Source organism: Cygnus olor, chromosome 4, assembly GCF_009769625.2.
Source record: "Cygnus olor isolate bCygOlo1 chromosome 4, bCygOlo1.pri.v2, whole genome shotgun sequence".
Lineage (NCBI taxonomy): Eukaryota > Metazoa > Chordata > Aves > Anseriformes > Anatidae > Cygnus > Cygnus olor.
This window is the reverse complement of record NC_049172.1, coordinates 28,636,084-28,654,199: the sequence shown is the minus strand read 5'-3', so window position 1 is coordinate 28,654,199 and position 18,116 is coordinate 28,636,084. Positions and strand designations below refer to the sequence as shown.

The following is an 18,116-nucleotide window of genomic DNA, read 5'->3' as shown; positions in this document are numbered from 1 at the left end:
TTGCAAACTCCAGTTTCCATCAACCAGACTTTTATATGCAGCTGGCTTGAATAGCTCTGCAAACTACCAGCAGCTGTAGGAGGCAAGTTTACTGCTTATGGGGCAACTTCATAAAAAGCAAATAATGATTTTATTTGCCATTTGCTCTTTCGATGATCCTGAAATACATTGCTCTCACACACAAGAGGCACTTCTGCAGAAGATCTACTTTAATATGCATTAAAAATAAATAAATAAAAAAAGTCAACCTACCAACAACAACAACAAACAACAACAACAAGGAGTTTGGAAGCCAGTACAGAAGTCTGAGAAAAGGTACCCAGATCGACTCAGGTTTATTGAACAGCACCTGAAAAACGTCCCCCTGCAGGCTGTATTAGGATTTTGCAGCTCATGTAAAACAGAAGTGCCCTGACTCTCCGAGGATCCAGATTAATTTTTCAAGTGCAAGGAGTTCCAGTTAGAATACCTCTGTTACAGGACAATGCTCTGTTATGTTGTGGATAGCTCTCAAGCAAGTAGCTGTGTTAATTATTGCTAAGAAAAAATAGTTACATGCAATAAATGATTGTAACATGTTTTGCAGAATAAGCCTCATGGGAAGGTTTGTTCGTGTTCCTACTGTATTTCCAGGCATTCAGCTCAGCTGCATCTAACCTGCAGCCCTCCACGTGAAGAAGGAAAGTGCAGGCATACCTCAGGGCTGCTCTAAATGTAGCTGTAAATTAGCGTTGCTTGACTCTGCTGACATTTACCACCAGCAACCAGGAGAAAAGTGCAGGCCTCTCGAGAACTTCAGCTATGTGTGGATTATTAGCATGCACCAGAGTCCGTCTGAGCAGAGCAAAGGTGGATGTGCTTAGGCAGAAAACCCAAAGATCTAAGCTAGTGCTGAGGATCCCATAAAAAAGCATATTTCGTCCTAAACTGGTAACAGTTTAGGACATGTACAAATGAGGTCTCTCATTGTTATGGGTGTGGAGCAATCCAAGGTATTACTGATTGCCCTGCAGTCTCCTGCTTGGGGAGGAGCAGGTAGAAGAGTTGGGTGTGAAGGAGTGAAATTAAGTCTGTGAGGAAGGGAGGATGGGGAAGGTGTCTGTAGTTTTGTTTCCCAGTATCCTGCTCTATTTTTAATTGGTAATAGATTAAATTAATCTTCCCCAAGCCAACTCTGTTTCGCCCATGATGGTTATTGATGAGCAATGTCCCTGTCTTTATCTCAGCCCATGACCTTTTCCATCTTACTTTCTCCCTCTGTCCTGTATAGAAAGGGGAGTGAGAGACTGGTGTGGTGGCGGCCTGGCAGCCAGGTAAGGTCAACCCACCACACAGGCTTTACATTTGGTGGCCTAGCAAAATCCAAACAGAGGAATGACGTTGTGCCCACCAGAGAAAAGTTTCTGGAAGATATGATCTTCTTTCTCCTCCATTTTGTCATTGATCATGAGGATCTCCATTTCATCAGTAAATGAAGTGATTCATAATATTTTGTCATAGTGGTCAGTCTACACAAGAATTTCATACGTCATATAAACATAGGAAGCAAACCTCACATTACTTTTTTATACCATATAAAAATAATTATTACCTATAAGAGACTGAAGGTAGATCTTACATGTCACAAACTCAGTGACCTGAACTCACAGTTATAGCAACAATCATTCATGGAGTTATTCACGCTGCAGGTGGGTGCTTGAAACAGAGCAGTGGAGCAGTAGAAAGGGCTGTGTGAGTCACTGAGTCTTTCAAACGTATATACTATATGTGTATGTATATATACATACATGCTATAACAAAGTGTTACGACAAACCTCCTGCTCTGCCATACTTGCTTTCTGTGTTGTATGCTCACCTCAGAAGACTGAATCTGTAGGAACTATGCCAATCTTCTCCAAAGAATTTCATATATATGGGAACAATAAAACACGCATACATAATCACTCTAAAACACAGAAACATGCTCTTATCAAAGGTTTTTCATTAGATAGATATATAAAATGCATGTTGTGCAGTAAAAGCTGCATAGCATCAGGTAAGTTCTGAAGGAAGCTCAGATTTTAGCAGTTCTCAGCCATTCTGTGCGTCTCGTCTCAGCACGCAGCTGACTGTGTCCAACTGGAGCACCAAATTCACAAAGATGTCAAATAATTCCTCAGTAACTCTTATTCTATTGCCAATCGCTGTCAGGACATGAGAACACTGGAGTAGCAAGATAGCCACAGTGTAGGAGATTATCCTCTTCCTTGGAGCATATTATTTCAGTGCATCACAGGCACCCCAGGCTGGAGGACTGATGGTGCGTGTTTGTGTGAAGACATGACACTGCAAAAAGAGAAGTACAATAAAAAGAAGACAATTATCTTAACTAAGGAAATAGAACAGCATGAGTAAAAGAACACAGAGTTTCTTTGAAGTAATAGCACAAAGAAAGGAACAAGACGTTTTGCAGAAACACATGGAAAAAACATGCCAGGAGATCAACCCATTAAAATGCCTTCTCACTGTAACTCTCAAAAACATAAGAGAAAAGATATCATAAAATGAGGCTGTCACTTTCACTACAATGCATTGTCGTGCGTTAAGCTAACACAATCCCTCTCTAAAACTTAATATCCACAGAGTAAAAGAACACCTTTAGAGTTGTTTGTGGTTTCTACTGTATATAAAATAAACTGAAGTTGCCACTTTTTTGAGTGGAAACACTGATGGTTGGTGGTTGTTGCTTTTTTTATTTTTATTTTTATTTTTTTATTGTTTTCATTTTCTAGTAAGGAACTGCAGTACCACTGAAAGGCTTTCATTTCACATTACACTATTCACAGATCAGGGAACTTGTGGCCCTTGGGGCAAAGTCTGTCATCAGTAGACTAAATAGACGTTTTACTGTTGAGTACAATAAGAACAGCAGCAAATTCTCTGGCTAAGAGCATGTTTATTCTGCAATGACTGCAACTGACACCAAACATAACAACATTTCACTTGACTGCTAATGTCACAAATGCAAAGAAGCTGTGTGAATAATTATGTGGTTAATCTCAGCTGAGTGTCTTGCTGCTGCAGCTCCACTTCCAATGATAAACTCAAGCTAACTAGTGTAAAGCTACCCTGAAAATATGCACTGTTACTCAAAGACTGCTTGAGATGTTACCTGGCTAAAATACTAAGCCATGTTTTCTGTTATGGCCATCCCACTTTCTGTCCATTCTGGGACTGAACTCGTGTACACTCAAACACAAGCTCCCACCTGGCTTCATATGCAGCAGAAATAGGCCCTTGCATGACAATCCAGAAGTGGCATCAACAATCAATGCATATAACACCCGCCAACAAACGTGACAATGCCTGTTAGGTAACAAAAATGTTCACCCTTATAAGTATTTTACTAGCTAACCATCAGATGTCCCACCTCATTACAAAGACATCTCAAGCATTACAACTTTTTCAGCAGTCCATGGCTCACTGCCTTCACGCCCAGCTGCTTTACACAAGGTAAGAACCTGTGGAAGGGACAGGCCAAACATGTATCCACAGAAGCAAAACACAGCCAGTATTTTTAATAGCATTTTTTACATGTGTGGGATGATCAGCTGTGTGGACGTGTGGGAAAAATTTCAACCAACAAGAATGCTTTATATGCATCTCACAAAATACCTCAAATTCTGCAGTAGTTATGTCCTACCATTTTGGGTTGTCTCGTTGATGGATAGGGGCTCTGTTGGTAGCAAACTTTACAATAACATCACTCTGACTCATGGTGAGCTTCGATTCAGGGCGACAACTGCATGCTGTACAATTTGGTTGTTCGGTGGCATACAACTTGGTATTTCAGTGGCATTCATCAGTTCTCACTGACTTCAGAAAGAGCTTAGAGTCTTCATTCTTTCACAGTTAGACTTTAGAAGCTAAATTTTCAAGGATATTGGGATAATACTCCCAAAAGAAAGAAATCTTTGGGAATGAGGTTATAAACATGCCACAGTTCATTTGTATTTCTATAACGGCAGAGTTCTGTCCTGCATTTTCTTTTGTGCCCTTCTGAATCAGAAATCTCATTTTTCTTCCCCAGCTCCTCCAGAGCAGCTATCTTTCATCGTCACCATCTCTCACTTCCTCAAGGACTCCTCCATGGTTTCAACAACCCCACAAAGGCTGGTTTCTAGGGAATTTGTACTATTATCTGTTGCCAGTCCTCTCATATCAGTACTTCTCCCATCTGTAGATCACCTATTTTATTATTCAGTAGTATTACTGGCAATTCAGAGGTTCACAACCACTGAAAAGGAAAAATATGCTAATGGTCTGAATAGTAATTGCCTCTGATGCACACAAGTAGCAGCAGCGAATTGTCCAAATACAGCTGAGAGGAAGAATCTGGTGTTATTTACAGGTCCAGGGTAAAAGAAAAAAACAAACAAAAAAAACACCACAAAACACAAAGCCCCACCTGCCAGTACATTACTGGTTGATGAACTCTCCTGAAATAAGATGGGTAGGATATTTTGTTCTTATAGAAAATTGCTTTGAGGAACAAACACTTTTCTTGCTGACTGCTTTTACTAAGGAGCATGCAATTTCTAGAGGCTGCTTAGGAAACTATAGTAGGTGAATGCCCACCTTAGAAATGGTCAGCGTGAAGGTAGGCTGTTTGTACCTTCACAAAGGTACAATAGCATCCCACATAAATCATAGCTGGGGGATGCAAGATCCCATCACTTCCCATTTGTGGGCTTTGCCAGCAAATTCAGGTTGGTTTGTTTGTTTTTTAAAGACCACCTCAGCTTGCTGTAGTCAGAAGTTTTCACAGAAAGACACGGTGTCCCTAAAGACTCCCTCTTTCCAGAAGGGAACTCCTACTTCAAGCAGCAGGGTCAGCAATGTGGGAAACTCCCCTGGAACAGGGAGCACCCAGTTATGTCTGTGCCCTGGGAGATGGTCTTAAATCCCCGCATAGGAGGTGAGAACCAGGGTGGGTTTCTATCTTCAGGTCAAATAAGTGCATGAAAAGCTTCCATGGCACCACTGTTAGGTGAGAAGATGGCTGAAATCATTAAGAACTGCTGCTCAGCCCTAAAAAGGATTAATTTAGTTCTCCTTTGTGACTAACAGGAGAGCTGTCTTAAAATGATGAGATGGATTGGCACGTCACTTCCACCTGGCAGCTCCCTGTGCTCCGCTTGCACATGCAGTGATTCACCAGCAGTGGGTGGTGAATAATGCAGAAGCGGATGAAAGAATATGGGACGCAATCTTCCTTGCCATACTGAGCTCAGCCGATGAAGACTGAGGTTAATTGTTCCTTTAGCACATACCCTAAAATGAATGTTTTTTTCCACCTAAATTAAATAAGCAACCTAACTGGACTTTCAGAGCTATTTCACAAGATGGTCGATCCAGCTGGTTTGTCTTTGTGCGGTACAGTTTGTCACTGGCTAATTATACTGACAGCTTTTCTGCAGTACCGTGTTAATATCAACTGTCTAAGGAGTGCCTTGGCAAATGGAAAAGTCATTACATCCTCGTGTCACATTCTGCCACCTGTGCTCCCAGAGACCTGCACATCACTCAGGTCTCCGCGAGTCCTGTAATTGGGCTATGATCAATGGCACTGCTTGTGCTAGAAGGCAGTGGCTGGTGCGAACGGCAGAATTTGTCTTTTCATGTTTTGTGCTATATAATGCCCAACAATTTTTAAAATATTGCTCACTTAAAAAAAAAAAAAAAAAAAGGCTTGCCTTCCCGCTGATGGGCCAGAAAAAAAAAGTAAAACCGCCCATCAGATATTTGCTGCTGTAAGAACTGAGTTACTCACCTCAGAAAGGAGAACTGTCTGGGGGAATCCATCACCTCCCACCTGTTCTAAAATAACAGCAAAACCTGAAGGCTGTTTGAGCAGTATGGATGGATGCCTCCAAGGCTCTGCTCCAGCCAAAGTGGGGGGAACCGGAGAGTGCTCGGGGCAGCCCCCTGTGAGTGCCGGGCTCTGTTCAGACTTCCCGATGTCCCACAACACGTAGAGCATTTCACCCTTGCAAAACATCCTGAAATCAGACAGGGAAGAAAGAAATAAAAAATTAAGAGAAAGCATCCTTTAAATACAGGCGAGCACGGGATTTGTTTACAGTCTCACTGCATTTCCATGGAAACTCTAATTGTCAGAGCATGCAGCGGGGAAATAATAGGCTCCAGACCCCGCACGGAGCGCTCTCCCGAAATGCACCCGTGCGGCGGCGGCGGCCGGCTGAGCACCCAGCACTGAGCACCCAGCACCACAGCAGCAGCAGCCGCCGGGTGCCTGGCCCTGGCGCCTCCGCAGCACCCGCATAAGATGCACCGCCGGGCATCCTCGCCCTTCTCCTGCGGAGCCGTGCCGGGGCTATGAGCGGTGCCTGGGGGCTGCGCACTCGTGGCCCCTTGTGCAGCAGGCTCCCTGTGGCTGCAGGTGAGTGGGGTGGGCAGGTGAGCGGGGTGGGCAGGGGGCAGCGGTGTAAGTTTGCATGGGGCAGTGCCGAGGCCACGCAGTGGGTGCAGAAAGCCCTGGTTTCACTTTGGTGCGGGTAGCCGAGCGGGGCGTGGAAGGGCAGAAGGATGCCCATGTGGGTGGGTGGGTGTCCTGCCTGGCTTCGTGCCGCCATCCTTCGCTGGCCCCGTGCCGCAGGATGCAGGAGTGCATCCCAAGTTTGCTGCCTCTGGCCGGCAAAGGCCCCGCTAGGTTGCCTCGCGCTTCCTTGGAGCTGGGGAAATAATCTTATTAGGTGGCTTTTGGTTGTTTTGGGAAGCCATGTTCTCGTGTTCCAGGATAATGTTGCAATTCTTCTTTGAGTTAGGCATGTCAAGAGACCTATCGCTAGCTCGCATGAAAATCAATATTTCTGGGCTTGTGAAGTGAGCTCAGTCTTTTGAACTCTCCCGGCTCTGCAGACGAGCTTTTGCTGTTGCACGTAAAGAGCAGCTGCGTTTGCAGCAGCAGCATTTGATCTTCAGCCCATGCTGTGAACACAGCTCGTCGGTGGTTTCGGTGTGGGGCTCGGACTCTATCTGTCTGCTGAGATGGGGCACGGTTGCTCCGGTAGTAACGACATAGCTCAGTGCTTCCCTTAAGCTTAGGTGGTCAGGCAGCGCAGCCTGGCTCATTAGCAGAATTTTATAACACAGAAGTTATAAAAGAGTCCAACTCTTTTTTCTTTTTTTTTTTTTTTTCCCTATACACTCCAGTAGTATAGGGACTGGGAGGCTGTGTTTCATAGGCAGGTGTTTCACAGGCAGGTTTGCATTTTGCTTTCTCCCTGTATATTTCCGCTTGCTGTTAAGGTAGAGGAAGGACTTCCAAGACTGTAAGTTGCTCTCAGCAGTGAAGATTAATTGTCCCGGACAGGCTCTCTGACACAGATCGAACAGACTGTACAGGCACCAGCCAGTCAGTTATCTTAAGAGGTATTAATATTGTAGCATACAAGATCTTATCCATGAATAAGCCTTAATATATGCATCTCATCTAGCAGAAGGAAGATCTCCAGACAGAGCAAATGCCTTCAGTGGAGGACAGTTGTCTGCCTAACTTGCGTATTCTTGACAATAAAGAATTCTTGACATAAAGAAACAGAAATAGCTGGTGTATCCACTCTCCTAAATTCTGGCTTATAGATATTGTATTTTAAGCAACAGCTTTAAGTGGAATAAGAAGATGAATTTCAAGATGTTAAGTATTAAACTAGCATATTCTATGTTATCTGATACCTTTAATCCTGCTAAACCTGAAAAATGTTCTAAGTTCCGTCTGTTACTCTCAGACCTTACATCAACTACAATTGAAAACATCTCTGAAGCACGATTCTGGTGAAAACAAGAGCCACAGTATTCAAAAGGTGACATTAAGATGCATCACAGATGAATGTGGCTTAAGGAGGTATAGCCTAAAATCTTTCAAGATCATGGTACATCAGCCGTCATAAAATACACTATACTGTAAAAGGTAACTGCAAATACTCCTTGCATTTAATGTTTACTGAGTTAATCTGATTCTTGCAGTAAATGTTCATATCCAGCCTGGGTTCTGCCACAAGCTGCAGCCCCTCCTGTCTCGTGTGGCTGAGCCTTCTGCCTCCCGCATCCTACTGAAATGAAAGGAGACCGAAGCAAACCTGGCTGATGCTTGCGCTGTGGGAGCTACAGATGTAGCTGAGCACAGTCCCAGGGGATGTATAGAGACCAGCAATGCAGGAAGGGGAGCTCAGATGCCCTCATGCAATCCTACTGACTGACTGATGTAGGAGATGAAAATAATCCAAATTTTGGAACTAGCAGCTAAAAACAAATCAGGTACCTTCAGACTGATCAAATTTGAACTTGATTACAGGCAGAAGAACACCTTGGCACCATGGTGCATTGAGTTTAGAAATACACTTCAATTTTGAGGACAATGTTTTCAAAAGCAGCTATATTATTTAATTCTATTCTCCACAGTGGTACTTTCAGGAATCCTCATTTCTCTGAAAGCTACATTACACGTGCTACCTTGGAGTTGCCCAACTCCAATGATTGAGGGAGAGTGAGTGAATCCCTAAAATAAATAAATAGAAGCAACTGTTAAAAAAAAAAAAAAAAGGCAGAAAGAAAAATGCCAGTAAGTGCACAGATCCCTATATAGTCATTGGTATGCTAAGACGAGACTGGGGACAACGGGTCACTGATATGGGAGGCACACATTGTTTCTTTTGCTTTGTTACTGCCAGTGGCACTCAGACTGAGTGAGCAAGTGTTTCCTCTGAGCAGGAGAACAAGCTTGGAGGGCAACAGATCCACTTTGCAATTGCTGGAGAAAAGTCTGCTTTCATTTCACACAACCAAAAATTAAATAAAATATCTTTGGGCATTTTGCAAAGGAAACTTCTGTCAGCACAACAGTTTTCTGTTGAAATCAGCAGACTGTAGCGTTATGCCCATCCTTCCCTTTCTTTCTGTCAGTCTGAAACAAACTGTGCCTATAGGTAGAGGGTGCAAGCAGTGGCTGCAGTGCTCTGGTGTACAGTGTCCAATCAGTACCTGACCAGTGCACGTGGTGGCTTCTTCCCGTGCTCCTCCCTCATGGAAAGCAGGGTATGTGATAGGGGAGATGGTACCTTCCCAGCTCTCGCCCAGGACAGAAGGCAGCCCCAGCACTGGTAGGACACAGCTGGTGAGCCCTGGCTGGACTTCAGAGGCACTCCTGCTAAGCTTTTTCAGTATTGATGTGTCTTGGCAAAATATTTCTTCTTCAACAAAAACAGCATGTTCACTTTCTGTTTTTCAAGAATTACATTAAAAACATGATGAACAACTTCGCTGAAGCCATACTGCAGTCTTTAAGTGAAGGCAGAAATCCACAGAACCTGCCAACAATCTGCTAATTAAGTCTTTAAGAAGCCAGTAAACATTCATTTAATAAACGTGTTCCAGTGTAGCGACACACACAAACATTGTTCCTTGACCCTAGTCTTAGGATTACATCTATTGAATATAAATTCTTAGGAGAGAAAATAATTGTGGTGTGTCTTGAGAGACTTGAGAGACTCTTCCTTTTTATTTTAAGTCACCCAAAGGTGAAAATGGCAGTAGGAAATAATAGCAATGCCACCAGATTGTTTCAATTCTCTTCACAGAGTTCCTTAATAAGAATCAAACACAGCTAAACACAAGTGAATGAAATTATACAGACTTCTCTTTAGACACATAGCTGGAATGAAATGAACTAATTAGAGAGTCTTTTCTACTAACCGGGATGCTTGCCCCTTCTCCATGCACTGATGAACCCTGTCAATGACAGCCGATACCACTAAAAAGTCTAGGGAGGAAACTACAGTTTGGGTACACGGATCAACAAAACTCTCACAGTACACAGCTGTCCTCAGAGGCCTACAATTTTAACTTAGCTCACTACTTTAACTTAAGCATCAGTGTGCACTGTCACCACCCGATATGACCTCTGGGCAGATACGACTACATGAGAGTTTAACCATTACTGAAAATTCCTGTAGATACTCTAAAAGCAATCTTAATCTTGCTAAGAGAGGGAAACATCTGCAGTTTGTTTCTGCTTTACAGAGTACTCCTTCAGCCTAGTATCAGTTAAAATAGAAGAAAATGCAGAATGATCTTTTTTTGGCAAAGGTTTACATATGCAGGCAAACAAAAGAAGTGAAGAGCACCTTCTTTCAGAGTCTTCATCACTTCAAGAGCATTTTAAGAATTTTGGAATAATTATATTTTTAATATCAAGATGCTACTGGATTTACTTCTCTCTTTCTCATTAGTCTTCCTATTCTAAGGCAATGACTGGGTTGTTAGTAACCAAGGTTTGGACAGATCTAGCTCTTGAGTAAAGTTTCATTTCCCTTTCTCAAATAACTCCTGCTTGGTGTCAAACCGGTAAGTAGGCAATGGGATGCTCAACTCATAATGCCCTCCTGGTCTGTGCAAAATATAAACTGGAAAAGGAAGGCAAGTAAAAAGAAAATCGTCTAGAATTACACCAATGGCTTTTTCATTATTAACTCCTCAGTTATATGCAAGGGTTTTTCCTACACACTTCTTAGCTAAGGTGAATGTTTTTATGCAAAGATAATGGATTGTTCACCCTGAAAATGTTAGGCAGGCAGTATTTCATATGGAAATGCAATGTACAGTTGAAATGGCTTTCATGAATCAAAAAAAGTCTGCAGGTTACAGCTGCACGCACACTCCAAAATCTGCAAAACATCAGTCATTAGTCAACCCTGTGCTTCCTCCATGCTGAATAAAGGAAAAAATAAACAAATAAAAAGATAGAGGTATGACATGTGAGGGAAGTAATTCCATAAGACTGAGGTAGGTGTATGTATTTCATCCAAGGCAGAGACCTGCTCTGTTTTTTTCAGACAGAAATTATGTTGACTCACATTTAGAGAACAGAAAGAAACTTCAGCTGATGGTGGAAGTCACTGCGGTCTGCAGATAATACTGTTTTCAGATGATTGCTAGCAACTCAGATACATTGACCCAGGAAAATTAAGTAAAAAACTATTTACTTTTTAAGCTAATAGTTGTATAAGGAGAATCCAACCAAAATGAACACTTCTGATATTATCAGTATTGAATAGAGAGAGACTGGGTGATTTACAGAATCTCTAGTCTGCTCCTTTAACGTTGGTCTAGAGACGAGCATAGTCTCAGATAATGTTTTTTGTCTGTTATGTAGGTTTTCCCTATTTCATGAAAGATAGGGAAAAATTAAATAGAAGTGATTTGCATTAGTGCCACCCAGCTCATACAAGCATAACCGTAATATTTAGATTATCTAAATTCACATATCCAATCCTTATGTCTATTTTAGAGGTTATTAAAAACCACTTTAGCTCAATATTGTGAGAAGTTGGCAAGGTTAAGTTTTCCCCAACACATTAGTGAAGACATAAAAACTTGCAACATCTTATATTTTTAAATAAGTATTTCTAATCTTACCTGAGATTACCTCACAACACACTGCCAGTGAATCTTCTGGGGGGGTTGTATGATTTAAGTTCCCCTACTATGGCACCTATCTGGTAGGAATGTACATGTGGTGATGTGAAGGAAGGAGCACATCTGCAAGCGTAGAGGAAATCAATAATATTACTGTGCTTTGAAGAAGTCAGCATGATACAGTGTTCTGAGAACAGATGCATTCTTGAGGAGACCTGCCATTTTTGGTTGCCAAATTTAGCCTTCTGCTCAATTTATGTAAGTTTTGGTTTTGCTTAGATCTTTTCACTTTGTCTTGCCTAAGATTTCTAAATGCGAAGCAATTTGGGCACTGGTACTTTGGGGAATTTTGACTTTGAAACTTTAATATGTGCAAGTTTTTAAGTTAAACTGGAATTTTAAATTGAATTTTCTTGTCTTTCACTTTCCTCTAAAATGAAGATGAATCACATGGAGATTCTGTACATAGAATAACTCTGTGTAGAGCTAGATTTCTCTGGTAGATGTTTCAGTGCTGAATACTTAGAAATTCCCTGAATTTTCAGATGATTGGGTGGGGTTTGCATACAGTTAACACTGCCCTCTTCATATTATGTAAAATTGCTTTGTTCAGCTGTTTTGGAGGCAGTTTTCTCTTCTGCCTGACAAACAGTTAAGATACGTACAACATTATTAGAAGATAGTTGGTATACACATGACGTTAGGATCTCCATCTTGGAGCACTGACAGTAGATCTCTGTAGAAACTGATTATTTCTGAAATCTTTTACCTATTTTGTGTCGCTTTTCTACTAGCCAGGTAAGAAATACTATAGCAGTTGTTAACATATGTCAAAACTTCATATGTTTTCAGGTGCGCTCATTATAGTTTGCTGTCATGTAATGACTAGGCACATGCCCAGATGGTGGTTGTAATTTCCTTACTCATATGAATGAGCTGTTATTCACATGAGTAATCTTCCCGGCTCTAAATGGATTGCTTTTGTAGCTAACTGCTCCCTCATGGGAAGGCTGACAATATGGTCTATAGCAAAGCACAGCTAAAAGCCAGCTTCATAATGCGTATCCTTACACTGTTATCGTCCACTCTGAGCAGCCAGCTACCAGGCCCAGGTGTGCTGAATGCCACATGACAAAACCTACAAAACGAATTTGCATTAACCTGAAGTTACGCAGGATTTGCTTCACAGCAAACTGATACCACTATTAATTTATTTGCATTAAGGTGATACAAGGTAAAATTATGTTTCTTACAGTCTGCTTAACACCAGTATCATCTTTACTTCAGTTGGTAATTAATGCCTTTCTTGTTCTAAGCAGGACTGTAAAATGGATTTAGGATTCAAAGACCATAACAACAGGACACCCACCAAGAACGCTTCTGCTGCTACAAATAATTTTTCTGCCTGGAAAGACTACAGGAGCAGTGTCGATGACATACAGTACTTTCTCATTGGGCTATACACACTTATAAGCCTGGCTGGCTTTGTGGGAAACCTCCTTGTACTAATGGCTCTAACAAAACGCAAGCAGAAGACAATAATAAACATCCTCATCGGTAACTTGGCCTTCTCTGACATCTTAGTTGTGCTGTTTTGTTCTCCTTTCACGCTGACATCTGTCCTGCTTGACCAGTGGATGTTTGGCACTGTCATGTGCCACGTAATGCCCTTCCTCCAATGTGCATCCGTTCTAGTTTCAACTTTAATGTTAATATCCATTGCTGCAGTCAGATACCGTATGATAAAATATCCCCTTGCCAGCAATCTAACAGCAAAACAAGGCTATTTCTTAATAGTAATAATTTGGGCCTTTGGTTGTGCCATTTGCTCCCCTCTGCCAGTTTTCCACAAAATTGTGGACCTCAGCAAAACTCTGAATTTAGAGGCACTGGAAAACAGGCTCTTGTGTATTGAGTCATGGCCTTCTGACTCATACAGAATTGCCTTTACCCTATCTCTACTGTTCATGCAGTATATACTCCCCCTGGTGTGTTTAACTGCTAGTCACACCAGCGTCTGCAGGAGCGTAGGTGCCAGGCTGTCCAGCAAGGAAGACAAGTTCCAAGAAAACGAGATGATAAACCTCACGCTTCACCCATCTAAGAGTACGGGCACCCAGACACAGCCCTCCAGCCACACCAGGTGGAGCTGCGCCTTGGTCAGAAAGCACCACAGAAGATACAGCAAAAAGACTTCCAGCGTGATGCCAGCTATTTTAAGGCACCATCAGGATAATACTAATTTCAGAGACCTCCCAGAAACCTCTGGCACAGAAAAAAGCCAGCTCTCTTCCTCCAGTAAATTCATCCCAGGGGTACCTATCTGTTTTGAGATGAAACCAGAAGAAAACACAGAGATCCAGGACATGATTACGGTATCCCAATCCATCGTCAGAATTAAAACAAGATCTAGGAGAGTTTTTTGCAGACTGACAGTGCTAATCCTCGTTTTTGGTTTCAGTTGGATGCCTCTTCACCTTTTCCATGTTGTGACGGATTTTAATGCCACTCTCATTTCTAACAGACATTTTAAATTAGTATATTGCATATGTCATTTGCTGGGCATGATGTCCTGCTGCTTGAATCCCATCCTCTACGGGTTCCTTAACAACAGCATAAAAGCTGATTTAATGGCCCTTATTCCATGCTGCCAAATACCATGATTTTATGAGCCTCAAGATAAAATAAAATAAAACAAAGAAGTTTGTTTTTCAAGCATACTAATGTGAATAGCTGTACAAACTAAATTAGTGAAATTTAATTAGTCTGACTTGGTTGTGATTAGTAGCATCTCATGTGAACAGGTAGTTCTAAGGCTGCATGTATTTCTTGCATTGGCCAGAAATATGTAAGTGTATTATAATATTCTGTTACTCATAGGAAATCATACTCAGTGTACAGAAACAGAATACAGTTTTCATTACCTGAAATATTGTCAATCTGTACTTTTAAAATATACAGAATGAGTCATAAATGTAAGACTAATCAGACTTATCAGTATTAACTATCATATATCAAACTACAATAAAATACATATCTTTTACTAAATTACTTGTTGAGACTACTTCAGTGCCAACTTTGACTGTTTTCTAAATTAATAGGAAGTCCATTTCTGGATGGGATCAGAAAAGTATTTTTCCTTCACTTTTTAACTCATATTTTGCAATACCTTTGCATAATCTTTTGCTTCTGGTTCCCAGGTTGTCTTGTTCCCAGGAATGGGTTTGTGAGTAGTTATTATTGTCAAGATTCTTTCCATCTGTACTGTTTACCCAGTACAACCCACTTCTGATTTCCTTAACCGATTTTTACTCCAGCTTCTCATTTTATGGAATTTTCAGCCAGGCCTGAACTTATCTATAGCTTTGCCTTTGTTCTTGCACTGATGGCTCTCCTGAACGTACAGCACATTTCCAATCAGGATAAGCCTTCATTATCTAAGAAACTGATAGCGGAAAGAAAAAGAAAACAGAAAGACAGCGGGATGTTTTTCTTTTGCCACAAAGCAAAAACCGCACTTCACCATAGATGGACCACTTAATTTGGATCAACAGCTTTAAGATACACCTGCCCATGTGCACATGCCTATGTATGCTTTCAGCCCCTCCCTCACTTCTTTTTTTTTAAACCAGACAGATACTTTTTCTTCCACATTTAAATCACATGCATCTTCCCTAAGAAAGTCACATTCCGTTTCATAGCACAAATGGAAAAGATGTAAATATAGATTAGATAGCTATATCTACAGCTACAGATAGGTATAGATATTTTTTCCCCCTCGGTTACTCTAATTTAATAACCCACCTCTGCCCGCAGGGTTCAGTGAATGTACAAAGCCTCTACTCTGAATTTCATGCTGTAAAACTTCTCCCCAGGTGATTCTTTCTTTTTCTCCATTAAGATTCCCAGTCTGATAGGCTCTTTACACAGCCTTTCCAGTCTGAGAAATAAAGTTATTATTTTTATAAATGGGTGGATGGGAATGCTCATTGTGCAATTTTTGCCTTGGGATACTTCCCTTCCAGTTAGTCTTTAAAAGTGGAAGCAGTTCTTTTATTTGAAGGAACTGTAAAATTAGTTTTATTATAATGTTACAATTCTGAGACCTTTACTCCCCAAGCTACCATCTGGTAAGGAGTTTATTACATACTAGTTGGTAATATCACGGTTTCTATCATTAAGGTATTTCCCTGAAGTCTAGTTCCCAGTAACCCATTGTTCTTTGTTTTCACTGGTGATATACTTTAATAGTGTCTTACTGGACACTGACTATTTCATTTTGCAGATTATTACCTCCTAAAAACCTACAGCATGGCATTTTATAGAGTACAAACAGTACAGAATACGGGATATTGGAACAATATATTTTAAAATAGCTTTTAAAAAGTTTTAAATAGTTTAATTTGAAGATATTTATGGCTAGTCTTGGTGGATAAACTTAGGAAAAAAAAGAAACTAAATCCTCACCCAAAAAACAAGAACGTTTAAGTTACAGCAATTTATGGCCACTTTACATCTACACATTTTCATGTCATTGCAATATATTGTTTAACCTTATTTTTACCACGTGATGTAACCAAACAGTGTAAAAGAATAGGAAGGCAGTCACATTATTTGAGTTTCAAATATTTCTTCCAGCTTTATTTATTTACTGTTAACCTTCCTTCCTACATGCTGTTTATATTCTATTTCTTCCTTTCTTTATATACTTTTACAATTTCAGCAATTTCTACCTCCTACATGTAGAACTGTTATTGAAATACAAAATAGCGGTTTATTCAGTAATGAATCTTTTCAGATCAAATTCAACTTCTACTGTGCATGACACACAGAAACATGCTAGCACATGAATAAGTCCTTTGTCTAGTTTCTGAGGCTCACAAAGATTAGGCTGCACACTGGTGATTTTATTGAGAGCACTGTCCATTTTTTTCTTTGATGGAGTTAATAACTATGCTCCCTACTATTTATACTGATCAAAGAACAACAAATTGTAGTTTGGCGATAGGGAATTAAATCAAGACAGCTAATGAACTTCTTCAGTCCTGTGCCATTTAAAAATCCATCTTCTCTTTCTTAAGATGATCAGTGGTGGGAGAATGTGCGTTTTCTTCTTATTTACAGAACAATCATCATCATTATATTTGCACACCTCCAAAATGTCACCATCTTTCCTCTGAAATGTTAGTTAAAAATAAAATAACTTCTCCATCTTTCTTCAGCAGCCAGAATACCTCAGTCCCAGCAAGGAGTACTTAGGAAGCAGAGAGTAGCAGGAGCAAGTGAAATCATGCAGAAGGTAGTAACCAAAAGAGTAACTTCTATGAGTGGGAGAGAAACAACCAAACCATCCATTTAATGCTTTTCCAGTCTGGAATCTAAAGACAAAGAAAAAAATTCAGAACACCAGGATCCCCCAGCCCCACATTTGTTGAGTGGCCCCAATCAAGTTGAGCTGTAGCTCCTACATGCTTCACGTCCAACAGTGACTAGCAGCATGATGTCTCCCTCACGTACGTCAAAATATTTTGGAAAGTTGCATCTCATCATAAATGCCATCTAATGGCATTGTATCATTCTGATACGTAGATAGACAGGTACATATACAGATATGTACAACTGCTAGAAAACAAAGCACATTAAAATGGATCTTCAGATAGCACGTGTAATCCTTGGGCTTTAAGCCAGTTAAACTACTACAGAGTTACTACTAAGTTTAACTACTGTTACTTCTGTAACCAAAAATCTAAATAATGGTGACAGTAGAAGTTTGTACGTTAGCATCCATTAAATGCAGTCAGGAAATGCCAGTTGCAGAGCCATCTATCTATTGGACTTAGAATAACGAAGGCATGTAACAATACAGGGATCCTTCCCTACTAAAAAAAAAAAAAAAAAAGAGGGGGAGGAACCCTCAGAGACAGCTGATGATTACACATGATGGATGCTAAAACTCTTATGGCTTGACACACGAGGAATTTTTTTTTCAGTTCTACAAAACAATATCATTGACACAGCTGACCTTTTGCAAATGTCAAAGAGTAAACGTTGTTAATGGCTGTCCTTTGCCCCTGTGTCAGTGATGAGGAAACAGGAGACCATTAGGATGTGCCCCTTGGCCAGGTCATTCCCAAGCCAGCAGTGCTAAGCATGCCATGAGTGTATTTATTTAGGTTGTGGGGAAGAGACGAGCCTCTGTGGTCCTCCACAGTGCCATGGAAACAGTGGCAGAGACAAATGTACGCCTCCCATACATCTGCATGAGCTGTAATCACAGCAGGCAGTGCCAAATTCCTGCTCTTGGTCTGGCAGTTAAGAGCACCAACCCTGGGCACAGTGGTGACCACTGGAGAGCAAGCAGTGAGGAACAAGCAGGAGAGCAAAACCACATTGCGGCTGTATTCCCTGGGGGCTACAGCCTTTGTGGGCATGCAGCCCTGCTCCTGGGGCCTGGAAACTCTCATCACAAGATGTTTCTTTCTCAGCACTACGAACACTTGAGGAATTAAAAATAAATAAGTCGCTGGCATGAAGGTGTGAGAGAACCAAGAAGAGGAGCACAGTCTGGAAGAAAAGTCTCTGCTACCAGTCATGCTGAGGCAGGCACCAGATCTCCTTCTGAGAAATACAGGAGAGGTGGC

General features: G+C 41.1%; 1 protein-coding gene and 1 long non-coding RNA gene across 2 annotated transcripts; one reads left to right on the top strand and one right to left on the bottom strand.

Moving 5' to 3' along the window:
* Positions 1 to 1,182: 1,182 nt before the first annotated feature.
* On the bottom strand, positions 1,183 to 6,134 carry LOC121070005. Its single transcript, XR_005819823.1, has 2 exons — positions 5,813 to 6,134; positions 1,183 to 2,325 (listed from the first exon to the last, which is right to left on the bottom strand). It is a non-coding gene; the product is annotated as an uncharacterized LOC121070005 (long non-coding RNA).
* A 22-nt stretch (positions 6,135 to 6,156) lies between these two features.
* Positions 6,157 to 14,500, top strand: NPY5R (neuropeptide Y receptor Y5). The gene is made up of 2 exons (XM_040556605.1): positions 6,157 to 6,442; positions 12,795 to 14,500. The coding sequence occupies exon 2, from the start codon at positions 12,804 to 12,806 to the stop codon at positions 14,136 to 14,138; it is 1,335 nt and encodes a 444-aa protein (XP_040412539.1). The 5' UTR covers positions 6,157 to 6,442; positions 12,795 to 12,803; the 3' UTR covers positions 14,139 to 14,500.
* Positions 14,501 to 18,116: the final 3,616 nt, after the last annotated feature.